At 35.9% G+C, this 15846-nt stretch overlaps 1 protein-coding gene across 1 annotated transcript in view; it reads left to right on the top strand.

The window, feature by feature from the left end:
• The window catches only part of LOC150086161 (spliceosome associated factor 3, U4/U6 recycling protein-like), a 192475-nt gene that overhangs the window by 91695 nt on the left and 84934 nt on the right, over positions 1-15846 (top strand). Inside the window, exons 7-9 of the mRNA XM_090374426.1 lie at positions 4169-4324; positions 4493-4631; positions 10227-10334. Of these exons, the coding sequence (XP_090230552.1) occupies positions 4169-4324; positions 4493-4631; positions 10227-10334 (403 nt within the window). The remainder of the gene's footprint in view (positions 1-4168; positions 4325-4492; positions 4632-10226; positions 10335-15846) is intronic.

Below are 15846 nucleotides of genomic sequence, written 5' to 3'. Positions count from 1 at the left end.
TTTCTATTTTATTATCTCTCTCTCTCTCTCTCTCTCTCTCTCTCTCTCTCTCACTCTCTCTCACTCTCTCATATTGGTGGTTACCCCAAACCTGAAAGGTTTTGAAACCTATAATACTCTACCACATCTGTGTTGAAAATACAGACAATATCTATTGACATTGGACTTGAATTTCTGCAGGTACCCACATTCGGGAAATATGTAGAAAGAAGGTTAAAAAAAAACAGACGAAGAAGGGACAAACGAGGAAGAGGAAATGTTTAGTTTAATTTGGAGTGGAACTGTGAATAGGTGTTGACTAGTGGATGAACATGTTCAAAACTGGGTTGGAAGAAAAAGGTGGAATTACAGATACATATTTAGATGGCCACTGCCCACAGAAATAACTATAGAAAAGACTTGCAGCTGGAATTGAATATCATGTGACAGGGATACAAAACAGAATGAGTTTGTTTCTACTTGAGAGATCATTATTTAACCTCAAATACCTAGACTGTTCTCTTTTGGATAGTGTAGACATTTAAGAGAGGATTTGAGGACACCCCCATCCAGATTAAAAAGACTGAAGTTAACCGAGTTTTCTTCTCCCCACTGAAGAATTCCTAGGGATTAGCAGTTAAGGAAATGGTACTAGACATTCAAGAAGTTATACTTTTTTTGTGCAGAAGCGGATTGTCAAAATATTAGAAAAGGTTTAAGACTACTAATGTTGGTGTTCCCTCTGGTACTCATACATACATGGTTAAGGTATATGGATGATGTATTCACTGTTATTCCTCAGTTTAGGGAAGGGGAGCTTTTTCCTTACTTTAATAGCTTTTCAGCAGATTTATGATTTACCTCCAAGACTGAGGTGAATGGCACACTGCCTTTCTTGGAAATTTTGGCTAGGAGGGTTAGCTTGCATATTAATACCACAGTTTACAGGAAGCTGATGTGTCAGCTTATGCAATGATGCATAAGAATAATACTATGAGAACACTGATGGAAAAAGGTGTGGTCATATTGCAGTACCTCAAAAGATAGGTGGTTGGAAATTAATAGGGTAAAATCAGATTTTCGAGTGTGTGGCTTCCTGCAGGAATGTTGGATCAATATACTAATGAAGGAGGTAGGAGAGGTATTAGGGATTCCTGTGTTCCTCTTACTATAGCCTAATTTCCACTTTTATCCTAGCATAGCAAAACAGTTTTATAGGATCCTGAAATCATATAATGCCTGCCATCTGCAGCTTCTTGGCAAGAAGAATTCCACGTTGGTTTCACAGGTTAAAACTCCAGTTCCACATGAGGCAAAAAGCTTAGTCGTGTATAAGATCCATTGCCAAATGTGAAACATGGTATGTTGGTGAGGCAAGTTGTCATATTAATGATAGGGTGAAGGAACACAGATGTTATCAGAAAGCTGATTTTGGCCATTGGTCTATAGCAGTTCATGTGCAGGAACAAGTCTGCCAGTTCTGCCTTGAGGATGTGGTAATTGTTTATAGTGCACATACACCGGTGAGCCAAAATATTATGACCAGCAAGTCATTATGCAAATCGAAGAAATTGCAGGTGAACTACGGTGCGTGCGCAGGTCAAGACATGGTATACAAAACACCTGATACTGAGCTCTGTTAATCAGTATTACTCTTGTTCTTCAGCTTGAAAAGGTAGTGGACTTAAGCGAGTTTGACAAAGGCCAAATTGTAATGGCCAGATGACTGGGTCAGAGCATATCCGAAATGGCATGGCTGGTGGGATGCTCACAGTCAGCCGCGGTTAGTACCTACCGAAAGTGGTCTGAGGAGGGAAACCCATGAACCCCCAGCGAGGTGTTGGATGACTACGGCTCATCTATGCTCGACGTTAGCAAAGGCTCTCCCAGATGGTACGTGGCAACAGAAGGGCGACTGTGACGCAACTCACCGGTAATTGGAATGCTGGTGACGGGAGTAATGCGTCACAACACTGAAAATGGGGCTGCGCAGTTGCAGACCGCTCTGAATGCCCATGCTAACTACGGTTCACAGGCAACAGTGCCTACAACGGGCACGCAAGCATCGAAACTGGACCTTGAGTAATTGGAAGAAGGTCATCTGGTCCGATGAATCACGTTTCCTGTTGCACCATGTGGATGGCCAGGTGCTTGTACGTCATTTACCTGGGGAAGTGATGGAACTTGGATGCACCATGGGATGAAAACAAGCCGGTGGCAGCAGTGTCATGTTTTGGGCGATGTTCTGCTGGGATACCCTGGGTCCAATCATCCATGTACCGGGCACTCTGACATCTACCACCTATCTAAACATCATTGCTGACCAAGTACATCCTTTCATGGCCACGGTCTTTCCCTCTGGTGGTGCCATCTTTCAGCAGGATAATGCGCATGCCACACTGCCTGGAATGTTCGAGACTGGTCCGCAGGACATGAGGAAGACTTCCAGGTATTGCCCTGGCCTCCAAATTCCCCAGACATCAATCCCATTTAGCATCTGTGGTTTGTGTTGGAACAGCAACTCTGATCTGCGGTGTCTCAACAACAGACCTTACAGGAGTTAAAGGATCTGCTGGTTACGTGTTGGTACCAGATACCACAAGACACATTTAGAAATCTTTTAGCCTCCATGCCTCATCGGGTACGAGCTGTTTTGGCTGCACGTGGAGGACTAAGATCATATTAAGTAGGTGGTCATAACATTTTGACTCATCAGTGTAAGTTTTATGACTGAAATGTCTTGAAAGTAATGGCACAAAAAGTTCTGAACCGAGATTGGAGATGGCACATGCATCCCTCCATTGAATCTGTAGTTCTTAGTTGGGATGTTTCCTAGCAACTGATCAGATGAAGAGACAGTTCACTGGAGCAAATAATCATGGCACATGAGATGAGTTGTGGTTTAGGAACTGATAATGGAGATTCTGTCAGAAGAATGATGTGGGACTTGTTTGATTGTAAATGGACATCATTGAGATTACAATGGAGAAAGTTTATGGAATAAATAAGAAAATTTGAAAAGGCTTAGTTCTTTTCACAAATTTAGGTTCACATTGTTCACAATTTTGGACCAATTTTTCACAAATTGACCCATTAGTTTGGCTATTCATGATGCATTGAAATGTTGCTTAACGGAAATTTGAAGTCTCCATTAAGCAAATTGGTGGTATTTTCACATGGTAGATGATTTTCACTGCCAAGTGCAAAAGCCCTTACAGCTAGCACGGTGGCTGTAATCACCATCCTACCACACTGAGCGGAATAGGCCTGAGTTTGAATCCTGTCAATGCTGCTAAGAATTTTTATGTGGCTGAGTTGGTCTCAGATGAGGGTTGTGTGGTTTTTCTCTCAGAAACTCATCTCAGGTTTGTCATCTAGCAAACAGCAGACTGACTGAAGAATATCATGCAATTACAGACATAATAATACCGATGCCTCCTTGCCTTAGTTACGTTGGTACTTGGCGCCTCCGTAGCCAGGTGGGCAGGAGCAGCAGTGCGTAGCACACACTTCTTGATTAGACCAGGGTTCGAGCCTGTGACCACCAAATACGGAGGATGCGGAAAGGTCAGGGAATGACCACCGCATATCCCCGGAGCAATATGGCCTTAGTTGCTAATGCCCCTACAAACCAAATAACAAAATAACAAATAACAAACGTTGGTGCTTAACACATACCCACATACCACACCAGCTACAAATGCTAGCACTTTGCTGCTTAATGGAAACATGAGGGCACAGAGGAATAGCTGAGAAGCCCAGCAATTCTGCTGTGTAGTACTGTTGCCACATCCCAACCCCTGTTTACATTGGTTCACTCCATTTGATTAGTTACATAGTATTTTTTGACAACATTACATCTGGAGATTTACTCAGGATTGCTAACAGTCTTACCAGCACGAGGGTACAGACAGAGAATTTTATTGTCACAGAATGACCAGACTTTGAAAATTTTGACATTCTTAACTCCCAAGTGGCAGCTTTAGTTATCATCATTGCAAGAATGTGCTTTATCATTTCTTATTGTATTTTAGTTGATATATTTATATGGCATTCTAGCTGCTTGTGCACTGGCCATTGTTGTATACTTTTGCTACTTAATTCTGTAATCTTTATCATTAACTTTTAATTTGACATGTGGTTTACATATATTAATATACACTATCAGTATTTTCCATTTTATTCATAGCTGAATTCTGAATCTCCACATCTCGAAGAATATAAAAATTATATAGCTTATGAAGAAAAAGAAGATGATCCTCCAAGGATTCAGTGTATATATGAGAGGGCAATACTTGAAAATTGTTTACAGCCACAAATCTGGGAAAAATATACTAAATATCTGGTAGGTTGAAGAAATAAATTCTTATTTAATTTTGTAAATATTATAGTTATTAATGTTTGCTCATGTTGATACAGAATTACTAGGATCTTCTGAAAATGTTTGCAGTTTTTGCAAACTACAGTTCAAGTATATGTTGAAAACATAACTATAAAACTTTCTTTTTATTAGGATAGGAAACTAAAGATTGCATCTGTTCTTCTACCTGTTCATGAAAGAGCAGTTCGAAATTGTCCCTGGTCGGTGAATTTGTGGATAAAATATATACAGGCACTAGAACGGCATCATCAACCACACAATAAAATTAAAGGTTTGTTCACACTTTTAAACCACTAAGTTTGACTGTGCCTAAATTTAAAAATCTCTCTTTCTATTAGTGTCTGAACAGTTTTAGAATTTTAATAAATTTATCAAGTATAATCAACTATATAGTAGTACAATTCTTTGATCTTAACTGTGCCAAATTAATACATGTTGAACTTCTGTTACAGTGAATACCATTTTAATGAAAATTTCACTGCAACAAAAATTATTTCCAGGTCCCAGATGACTTATATTATTAAAAGTACTTCATACTTAAGTTATTAAACAAAATTAATTTAATGGATATATAGACAGTACCAAAAACTGTGTTAACGGTAATTTAATCTATACTACTGATCAGAATATAACACCACCAGTTATATAAAGAGTAAACAGAACTATCCATCTTTGTTTGTTAATTTAGTGCAGCTTTCCTTTGGTGATCTCTGTTAAGGACAGAAAAAACTTTGCCCGTTCCCTCTAATAATTTGTCCTTTCCTTTAAATTTATTCAGCTGCATACTTCCAGGTGGGAATTTATTCCAACAATCAATTATTCTCTGGCTGAAGGTAAATTTTCGTGTTTATATTTTACAACCATCCTTTTCAATTTAAATTTATTTCCCCTTTATCATCATGTCATCAGAAAAAAGAGTGAAGATATCATCAGCATTTAGTTTGCATTTTTAGTTACTTGCCCTGTATTTCCTAGACTTGATAAAATTGGGCCTGCACTTCTTAACATCAGCATTTGGCATATCAATGTGTGCAGATCAGTACACTATTTGTAATTCACTTTACTTATCCTCACAATGCATAATATTGTTTGGACACTAATGAGAAGGACATGCTTACATTGTCAAAGCAACTTGGACAGGGACAAAGAAATGAGCAAAGTTTGAGGGGACTGAAAGTCACTAGAATGTGGCTTTTCTAAGCAAGTCCTAGATTGCTGGGAATCATTTTTGACTTGAGTAAGTGCGGGTACATTGCCCCCACCATGTCCACAAGACATTGAAACACATCATCTCACTGTGGCTTGTGTCCTTTTCCGGAGGTATTGCAAGGTATATCTAGCATGTAGCCAAGCTACAATATTCTTACACTACAGGTACCTGGACAAAAGTTGCAGACTATATATCCTGCTCCTCTAAAATCGTCCATACCACTACTGAAAAGGATTGGTGTTATTTGCTACATTCCTTTCAGAGATTGTAATGCAAGCTACATCAATGAGGCCATTAGTCAACTTGAGGATTGCCTAAAAGATCATCATAACAACATTGAGATTGCCATTTTGTCCAATCAGTGGTGGCCATGCATTACTGCCAAGAAGGACATAACTTCTTGCCAAATGAAATGATGCATATATAATAAATTATACATGGAATTTTAAAATATCCTCCTCACATATCTATAATTGCAATCAATTAACACTACAGAATGTTCTAGACGATTGTCATGATATGAAGATGTTTTTGTTTTCCTAAAATTTATTAATAAATATCACCTTGTCTGAACTCTTATCAGTAGAAAAACAAACAAGAAAGATGTCAGAAATCAGTGCATTATAGCCTCAGTTGCTGATGCACCAACAAACTCAACAACAACAACATTAACATTTCATATGTTTCTGTTGCACATTTTTCCCGTTTAAATTAAAATTTGATATTCCTTTGATGCTCCATTGCAAAATTGTTACAGGGAACATTAATGCTACTAGCTAAAGTGGTTGTTACTTGTAACCTGTCAGGCTACTGGACAGTCTCTGTGTTTCGATCTTTTGGAGGAAGTTTGAACTACAACACCCCTATTTATTTTCAAACACGAACATGATTGCAACTGCACAAGTCTGGGAACATTATTGCTACACTTGTATGTATCATTATCATTGCTTTCGTGTACTGTTATCATTACTTTAGTTTTTACATTTTATAGTAATAAACTTCTTATAAGTTGGTCTGTGACTGCAGAAATTTGTGTGCGTATTCCATTCCTGACCTCAGAGGGTTCTTTACTTATCAGCATTTAATATAATCTACCCTTTTAAAGACTTAAACACCTCAATTGAGATTCTGCACAGAGTCTAATTTCCAGATATTACAATTTACAAACTCAGTTATTTCTTATATAACAATACAAAGATTAACTGTTATGTCCCTGGTTAATAAATTACATTTATTCATCCCATTTACACAGAATATATATATATATTCACAAATAATATATGTATATAATTCATACATATAATTTGAATGGCAGCCACCTTGTTTCAAGACAAGTGAAGCTTATTAAAAGTGAATCAACCCCATTAGGATGCACTCTTACACTCAGGAAATAAAAGTTTGGTATGGGTCAGATTATACATGAATACTAAACAGGGGGCATTTGTACTGAATGGCAGCTATTTTGTTTCAGTAAGGCAGTTTGAAATAGAAGTATCCAAGTAAGGGTGTACCACTTACTCCCTTTAAAAATAGTATTGTAAATTTGGTCTAGATCAGACCGTAAATAGGATTTGGTAAGTAGTTAAATAATGTTATTTCAAATTGCATAATAACCATATGTGCTTATGTGTCATACACAGAAATAAAATAAAAACTGTGAAAACAATATTTATGTGAAATTGTAGATATTGGGGGGGAAAATATTACTACAATTTATTTATTTATCACTTTAGTGATCAGCATAGTGGTTTTATTCAAAAGTGGATGATTTTTATAATTATAAAAAGTTCAAATTTGTTAACTTATGAGATTAATTCTTTAACCCAGCAGTGGATGGTGGTGCCCAAAATGGAACAAAAACAGTGGAGGGTCACCTGACTTTCTTTTTAATTTTGGAAATTTTTTTTTTTTTGTTTTTTTTTTTTAAATTCTTTTTAAACAGTGCCAATATTTCATCTTTTCTGAATGGATTGTAGTACATAATTTTATTGGGTTTTTTTAAGTTTTAATAAAACATTAAAAATTTTATTTTTAAATGTGCTTTGGTTTTACACCTTTTATTTTTCAAATACACGATATATTAACTCTGTTGAAAAGTACGAATAAAATGTTTTAGACATAAAATGGAAACAACAGCCTCTTATTCTCTGTCATTTTCCAGTTTAAAAGACTGTTAGGTGCGTGAAACTTTAATGTATGTCTACTTATTATATGTACAAATATTAATTTTAAAAAAAATTTTAAAAACATATTATATATTTGATACTATTAGTTATTTCCATTTTCAGGTTTATTTAAAATTTGGCATGCTTCACAATTTGCAGAATTTGAAATTACATATCTTGCTTTCCACAGTGTAGTTAGTGGTGATCTGGAGAAAATATTGGGTTTCATGTTATCATCTTTATTCTGTGAAAACAATAAATCTTTCAAAAACAACTCTGATAATATTTTAGATGTTTATTGAACTAGTGGGAGAAGAAAATAGAAAAACAAGTAACCTGAAACTTTAAACAAACACAGCATTGGTGCTTGTCCAGTACCACCCCACTCTGCAAACAAAAAGCCAAATAGTTGCAAAAATGGTGGCAGGTCACTTGACAAATCAGGTTTAGATATTTACAAACAAATATATTTTCATTACATGTATATTATAATTAATAATTATAACATAATTAATAAATAAATGAATAAATTAATAAATTATAGCATATTTCAGTCATGCTTCTGAAACAACTGAGCCATGCCACATATATTCATACCAACTTTGGCTTGAGCAAACATGTAAAATTACATTTTAGCTGTGCATCATGAACTAGATTTATGAACAGTAATTGGGCACCAGGTGGTGAGCATTATAATAATTTTAATTTTGACTTTTTTAATAATAAATTTATATTTTGGCAATATGCTATATCATACTGTAAGGGAGTATGATATTTTATTTATTTGTAGCGTGCTTATCATATTATTAGAAGAGAATAATCCCTATTTTTGATGTAACAGGAATGCTTTTGATACAAATATTAGTTTGCAATAGTTTTTTTTTTTTTTTTTTTGGTTGTGGTTAAAATGCTTTTTTTTCCTTTAATGTTGTTTTAAAAATGTCCCTGGAATGCCTTGAGCACAATTAAGTTGAGAGGTTAAGTTTATGGGTACCAGTCAAACTACAGCCTATGAACCCTGTGCAGCCTCTGTCTTGTTAACTTTTACTTATTCGTAGGCAAACCTATGTGGAAATGATTGTAAATGGCAATATTTAAAGAAGATAAACTAAATTCTTTAAAATTTCAATGAAATCCTTAAATTATTTGAATTTGATTCTTAAATTATAAGTGTTGCTAGTCAGGTGATGAAGCATTTATGTGCATGGGCCAGATAATTAATTGTGACTATGCTATATATCACATGGTAGATTTAAGTAATTTATTATTGAAATGCAATATATGACAATGCCAAACACTTAAACAATTCTGGTTACATTTCGGGGATGCAGTTTCCCATCTTCAGGCCTGTTTATGCAATCCTGGAGTGCAGTTTTCTGGAAAGTACTTTTCTACCCTGTCTGTTCTCAATTAATTATCTCACAATGGCAAACAGCCTCGTAGATCCCCTGTTTCAGTTAATTATATTTTTTGTGAGTAATGCTACACTTGTCATGTCTGCACTGCACACTAGTGCAGTCTGTAAGGGCCTAAAAATTGTTGGTGCAGCCCATGAACACTACATAATATTTGCCAAACCAAACCATTTTTAGAAATACAGGCAGTAAATATATGCATTAAATCGGAGAATAAATGTTATACAAACATGAGTTCTGAAGTACTTTGTTAACAAACTAGATCCATTTAAAATTTTTCTTCACAGCAGTAAGATAGTACGATGGAACTCAGTTTTTTAAAAGTAATGTATACAGTAGGACAGACCTTGTATTAAGCTGTTGTAAGACAAATATTTTAATAACAGAAGTATTTTATTTTATTTGTACAAAAATTAGCAAAAATATATTTTTATAAGACAAAAGAGTCCTTATGCCAATCCAGTGACAGGAGGCAACAATCGTATTGTTATAGTAGAAGAAACACTTACAAATCAACTAGGATACTTGAAAGACCAGTACCCGACTCTATGTACAGTGCACTGGAAATGAATTCCTTCAGTGACTGGTGTCACTCGCTAGTTAGTGATAGTGAGTTGACTGTGTACTAATGCATACAGTCAATTCACTATCTCTGTGAACACAATGTTTGTGTTTTATTATTATTGAAATGCAATAATAATAAAACACAAACATTGAAAGGGGAAGGTGGTAGTGATAAAAGGCAATTAGTCATCCACATCTTTACACTCACAACTCCAATTTTTTTAAAATGCACCCCAAGAATTAAAGTAAAAAGTTCAATTATAGTACTGTTGCAGAGAAGATTTTTGAATGGGTTTAGTTTTTTAACGAAGCATTTCTGGACCCATTGTTGTGTCCTTAATTTATTGCACTAATTTCAGGGATATCCTGTATAATTTGAAGAGAAAACATGAAATTATATATAAATTTTACTTTATTTAAAAACTTATGAGCTACAAGCTTCCATCAAGAACTTCAACACTAAAACATATAATTTAAATATGTTTCTGGATAACCTATTTTATTTTTGATAGAAATAGCAGAACAAGCATTGCAAGCTGGATTTACACAAGGTGAAGAATTTCAGCAGTTGTGGCTTACATATATAGACTATATGAGGAGAAGGATCAATTGGAAAGAAGGTTTGTATATATAGGATTCTATAATATATAGATATCCTTTTGTTATCATTACGCTAAAATTTCTGTAATGAATTTAATGGGAGGGGAGATATTATTAATCAGTTGCTATTGTAACATGCAAATTACTGAAGTTTCCTGTTGTCTGCTTTTATTATTATATACTTTTCTCTTCGTTTTCAGGGAAGGTTTCTCCTTCCTCCCTTACCTGTTTCCCATTTCTTCCACTGGATGCCTTTTCCATTTCACATATTCTTTGAGATCTCCAGCTAGTTCTGGAAATCTCAGTATGTGCCTCGCTCTGATGATAGTCCTTGATGCACCTACACGTAGCTAGGGATGGGAGTCGGGGGCAGGGACCAGGTGTTCCCTGGCTGTGAAGTCACCACGTGCGCGCACACACACACACACTGATTCACACTTGCCAGCATTAGCTTCTGCCTTACAGATGCTATAGTGGCATATAAGGAGGAACTTTGGAGACCACCTACTTTAATCAATAACACTTTGAACTTTTTCTGCTTTTAATATAGAAAAAGAGTGAGGGGAATATAAGTTTTACAGTGCAAAGGTTAAGTGCAAATTCATTTACAGAATATTGTAGAAGCCATGACTTCCCTTTAGCATGAAGGTTATTGCTTTTATTAGAAATTTCAAGGATGGATTCTCAAAAGACATGAATTGATAATTTTTATTTAACGAAACATACAAAACAGATACTCACATAAAACATTGTTTACAATTTATGAGATTTTATGTGTATGAAAAAATGGGTTAAAGAGTTGTGTATGAAAAACAATTTACTAACAAAACAGGTCTATTACAACGTTTTTATAACTGAGTTTGTCTTACAACTAAGTTTATTTCTAGCATATTTGTTTATGTATCTAGAAGTTGAACTACTATGTAATGAGGTTGCTTAATGATGATGTTCTGTTTTCAAAAGAGCACAGGAAAAGTAGTCCATTGAGTAGTTGTTAGAGAAACAGCTTATAGTGAAGAATGCTTACTTTTTGTTTTGTTTTTTTTCATCAGTAATTATATGTGGAACTGTAGAGACAATATTAATTTACTGATTTTTTATCATGTAATTTTATGAACTATAAGAATAAAAGGACCAGAAAACTTTTCTCTCAGAGCTGGCCTCTTATTAAGCACTTTAGTTAATTAATGTTTAGTGTATTACAGAAATTAAAAAGAGAAACCAGGGAGTTAAATTACATCCATTTCTTGGTGAAGTCAAATTACTGGCACAGTAAGTATAAAATATTGGAGGTATCATAATCTCTTGATAGCAGAACTAAGTAACTGTGATTCACAGAGTATAAGTTAAATTAATAAAATATTTCAGATTGTTTATTGTTTTCTAGGAAGTGAGAAAGCAATCGAGACATCCAAAGAAAACTATGGAAGGCAAATGTTATGATAAAGAAACAAACATAAATGCATTTCTCCCTTACAAGGTGTTTACTAAACTGAAACAGCACATTTTGGTAGTAGGGATTGGGAATGAGATTAGAAACGCCAAGATGTAAAGTTTCGAGCTCCTGCAAGTGGAAAAGTATTTCGGAAATTTTTACTGTATTCTTTCTTAATTAGCATATTAAATAGTGTTTTACAAAGATATTAAATAGGCTTAGTAGTTGTTAGCTTTTTTTTTTTTTTTTTTTTAATTTAACTAGTGATATTTGTAAGTTAAAACTCACTACTCATACCGCTATTGTAGCAGTGTTTTGGCTCGAATATCATAGAGCATAACCAGTAGTGTAGAAGAATAGTAGGGGTTTAATTGTGATAAATAAGTAGTTTGAAGGTTATTAAACACTTGTTGGGCTTATATCTTTTGTATTTAGCTAAGGATATAACTAATTTAACATTGATCATTACAGTATAGCATAACTTGATAGCATAAGGTATAACGTAAGAACTACATAGTGTAACATGTATCACTGCATTAGCTTAGCTTAGTGTAGTATTGTCAGTTAAATTTATTAACCTTATTAATTTTTAATGTTAATCAATTAAATAGTATTTAAACAGAAATCGTTTCCCAGACTAGAGCAGCAAAGCAACAAGCTCCAAGTAGTTGGAGTGCTGTGTCTAGGGGAAGACCAAAGGGGGCAATTCTCCAACACATCACAGCCTAAAAAAATGTCCAACTTGGGAAATGTTTCCGGACAATTCTGGAACAGGACATGATCTAGCCAAGAAGAATTTCTTTGTGTGTGTGCTAGGTGCAGAGAGTTTCAAGAAATTAGGTGCCAACTCAACATTCTGATGGGTGTCTATGAGAGTTTGGAGAGTAGGATAGTACCCTCAGAGGAATTAAAATGGGGAATCATCAAGCTCTCAGCTGCCTAGCTCAACACCAGACCTCACTCTTGTGCGTCAGGCAACACAGCAGCAAACTTCAGGGCAGAATGCACTGGTCCCATAGGAGCTAGTTATTGTTGGTGACTCTATTGTCAGGGAGATGGGTTTATGCAAAAAGGATAGGTCGAAAGGGCAGATATCATCTTTTAGGGCACAAAGGGTGATATTATTGTATATGTTGGCACTAATGACATTATGAGTAGGAGATCTGCAGTCTTACTTAGCAAGTACAGGTTAATGTTGAAAAAAAAGTTGCGAGTTAGGGTTAAATAGTGACTGCAATTCTGCCCAGACATGATAGGGGGGAGCATGTGATGAGACCTTGTCAATCAATTTGGCCCTGGAGAGATTGTGCAAGGCTAATGGGGTAGAATTTTCTCAGCATGGTCTGTGCTTGTTAACAGGAGAGAACTGCTTTTACAGGAATGGGGTACACTTAAATAAAAAGGGTGCAAGAATATTTGCTGATGCTATCGTGGTGTTACGTGTGTCAGAAAACTGCTGGTTTGAGGGAATTCACAGACTAATAGATTAACAGTAGCTGCAGGCAAAGGTAGAAGTGATTCTTATACTGCTTCTATTGGAATGAGCAACAGCCTGTAAAGCAAGGTGCTGGGGATTTCCAGGACTGCTGGGAGTCATCATGGAACAAGTAAATACTTGGGCTGTGTTAGGATAACTAAGAGTAAGAACAGTTGAATGTATACCAATGCTAGGAGTTAGTAAATAAATTTGATGAATTGAGGTGCAAGTTAAGACATCAAAGGCAAATATTATTGGGATATCAGAGAAGTGGTTTCACACAGATATACAGAATGTAGAATTGGAATTTGGGGAGTACAGTGTGTACAGAAAGGATACACAGGATTAGAAGAGAGAGAGAAGTTGTTATGCTGTTAGTTAAGAAACACATAAAATGTAGAGACGTGCATCCAGTTGACATGGGTGGACAGTGCAAGGTTGAATCAGTTTGGTGTACCATAAGCACTGGGAAAGTAAAATTGAGAGTAGGAGTGTGTTATAGATCTAATGACTCTGATGAGTACAATGAACAACTGTACAGAGAAATAGAGTGAGCCAGTAAATCAGATTGTCTTATAATGTGGGATTTTAACTGCCCAGCTATTGATTGGAACTTGTGGGTTGGTCACTTGCACACTAGCAAGGCTTTTGTGGACTTATTGGATGATTGTTTTCTACAGCAGCATGTTGGAGAGGCAACTAAAGGGAGTAATACTCTTGATCTGATTATCAGCAGTGATTCTTCATGCATTAAGAATCTGCACATAATGAAACCACTAGGTGGCAGTGATAACATTGTGCTGATGTGGGATTTACTCAAAGATGTAACTACCATCAAGGGTAAAGGGAAATGTTTTTGCTTTCATAAAGGTGACTATAGCAGTCTCAGACAGTTTTTAAATTCCATGCAGTGAGACCAACTGATGATGTTACTAACAGCAAATTCTAAACAAGGAATCTTGGAAGCTACTAGCTTTTCATAACAACTAAGAAATACTGTTCAAGGTTTTGACCTAAATGGATGTCAGATGAACTAATGAGACTTGGCAGAGAAGAAAAATGCATGGGATACGTGTAAATGATCAGGTGACAGAAAACTATGGTAGATATAAGCTAGTCTAATCAAGTCACAAAGAAGGTTAGGCAAGCATAGGCAGATTATGAGAAATATTTGGCAAAGGATGCAAAGAAGAACAGCAAAGACATATATATAAACTCTAGAAGGAAAGGGATGAATTAGATTGGGTCACTTGATATCAATGGTTTGATTCTTGATGATCCTGCTCAGGTAGCTGACAAACTAAATGAATATTTTGTTTGTCAGCTTTCACATTCACTTTCACTCACATTCACACATGAGGAGTTATTCAGGGAAGTAGAGGACAGAAGCTTATTAAACTCTAACAGGGAACTTAATGATTTTGTAATAACTGAGAGCAAAGTGGAGGAGAAATTGTTGAAGTTAAACATAAGAAAGGCACCTGAGGTGGATAGGATCTATCCAGCTATATTAAAAGAGGCAGCAAAGGAAGTAAGCAAACCCTTAGCCATAATTATGAGAGCTTCCTTGGACTCAGGTGAGTTACCCATGGACTGGAGATGTGCAAATGTATCTCCAATTCACAGAGTGGGATCAAAGGGTGACATGAGTAATTACAAACCTGTTAGTTCAACTTCTGTTCCAGGGAAAATAATGGGAAATAATTTTACTGGTTAAAGAAGCACTGCATGATCATCTAGACTGCAGTTATAGTTCAGACACAGCATGGGTTTGTTAAGGGGAAGTCTTGTCTGAGAAATTTTATTGGATACTATGATTTTAGGTCATGAAGGAACTGGATGCAAAAAAAAAAAAAAAATTTTGATATCATATACTTGGATTTTAGGAAAGCTTTTGATACTGTTGAACATGGAAAACTGCTGTACAAATTGGAGCAGAATGGTATTCAGGCCAAGTTGCTGGCATAGATAAAGGGATGGTTGAGTGGAAGAAGACAGAATTGTAATCAATTGACACTGCTCTTTGTGGACTAATTGTTATTAGTTGAGTACCCCAGGGTTTGGTGTTGGGTCCATTGTTTTCTATATTTATCAGTGATATTGATGAAGGTATATTAGGGTTAATGTCCAAGTTTGCAGGTGATATGAAGGTTGGCAGGGTTGTTAATGACAGTACACTACTGCAACAGGATCTAGAAAAGTTGAGCAGATGGATTGAGGTGGCAACTGAAATTTAACATTGACAGATGTAAAGTTCTGCATATTGGTAGCAGTGTATACCAACATACCAACTGTGTGGTACTATACTCAGGTTAGTGGAGAATGAAAAGGACCTGAGGGTAATTGTGCAGTCAGATATGAAGTTTTCTAAGCAGTGCGGACAGGCTGCAAGACTAGCTCATGGCGTCTTGAGCTGTACAATGATATACAGGAATTTTTTTTCTAGCAGGGATAAAGAGGTGATTGTCCCCTTGTATAAGGCAGTGGTGAAACCACATCTCTGTGCAGAAGTCTGGAGGCCTCATTTTAGCAAGGATGTAGAGCTGTTGGAACAAGTACAGAAAAGGGCAATGACATTGGTGGATTTAACAAGGGGTTGCTGTTACCAAGAAAGGCCTAA

This window comes from Mastigoproctus giganteus, chromosome 5 (assembly GCF_048544385.1).
Source record: "Mastigoproctus giganteus isolate SK-2022 chromosome 5, ASM4854438v1, whole genome shotgun sequence".
Lineage (NCBI taxonomy): Eukaryota > Metazoa > Arthropoda > Arachnida > Uropygi > Thelyphonidae > Mastigoproctus > Mastigoproctus giganteus.
This window is presented reverse-complemented; position numbering and strand designations above follow the sequence as displayed.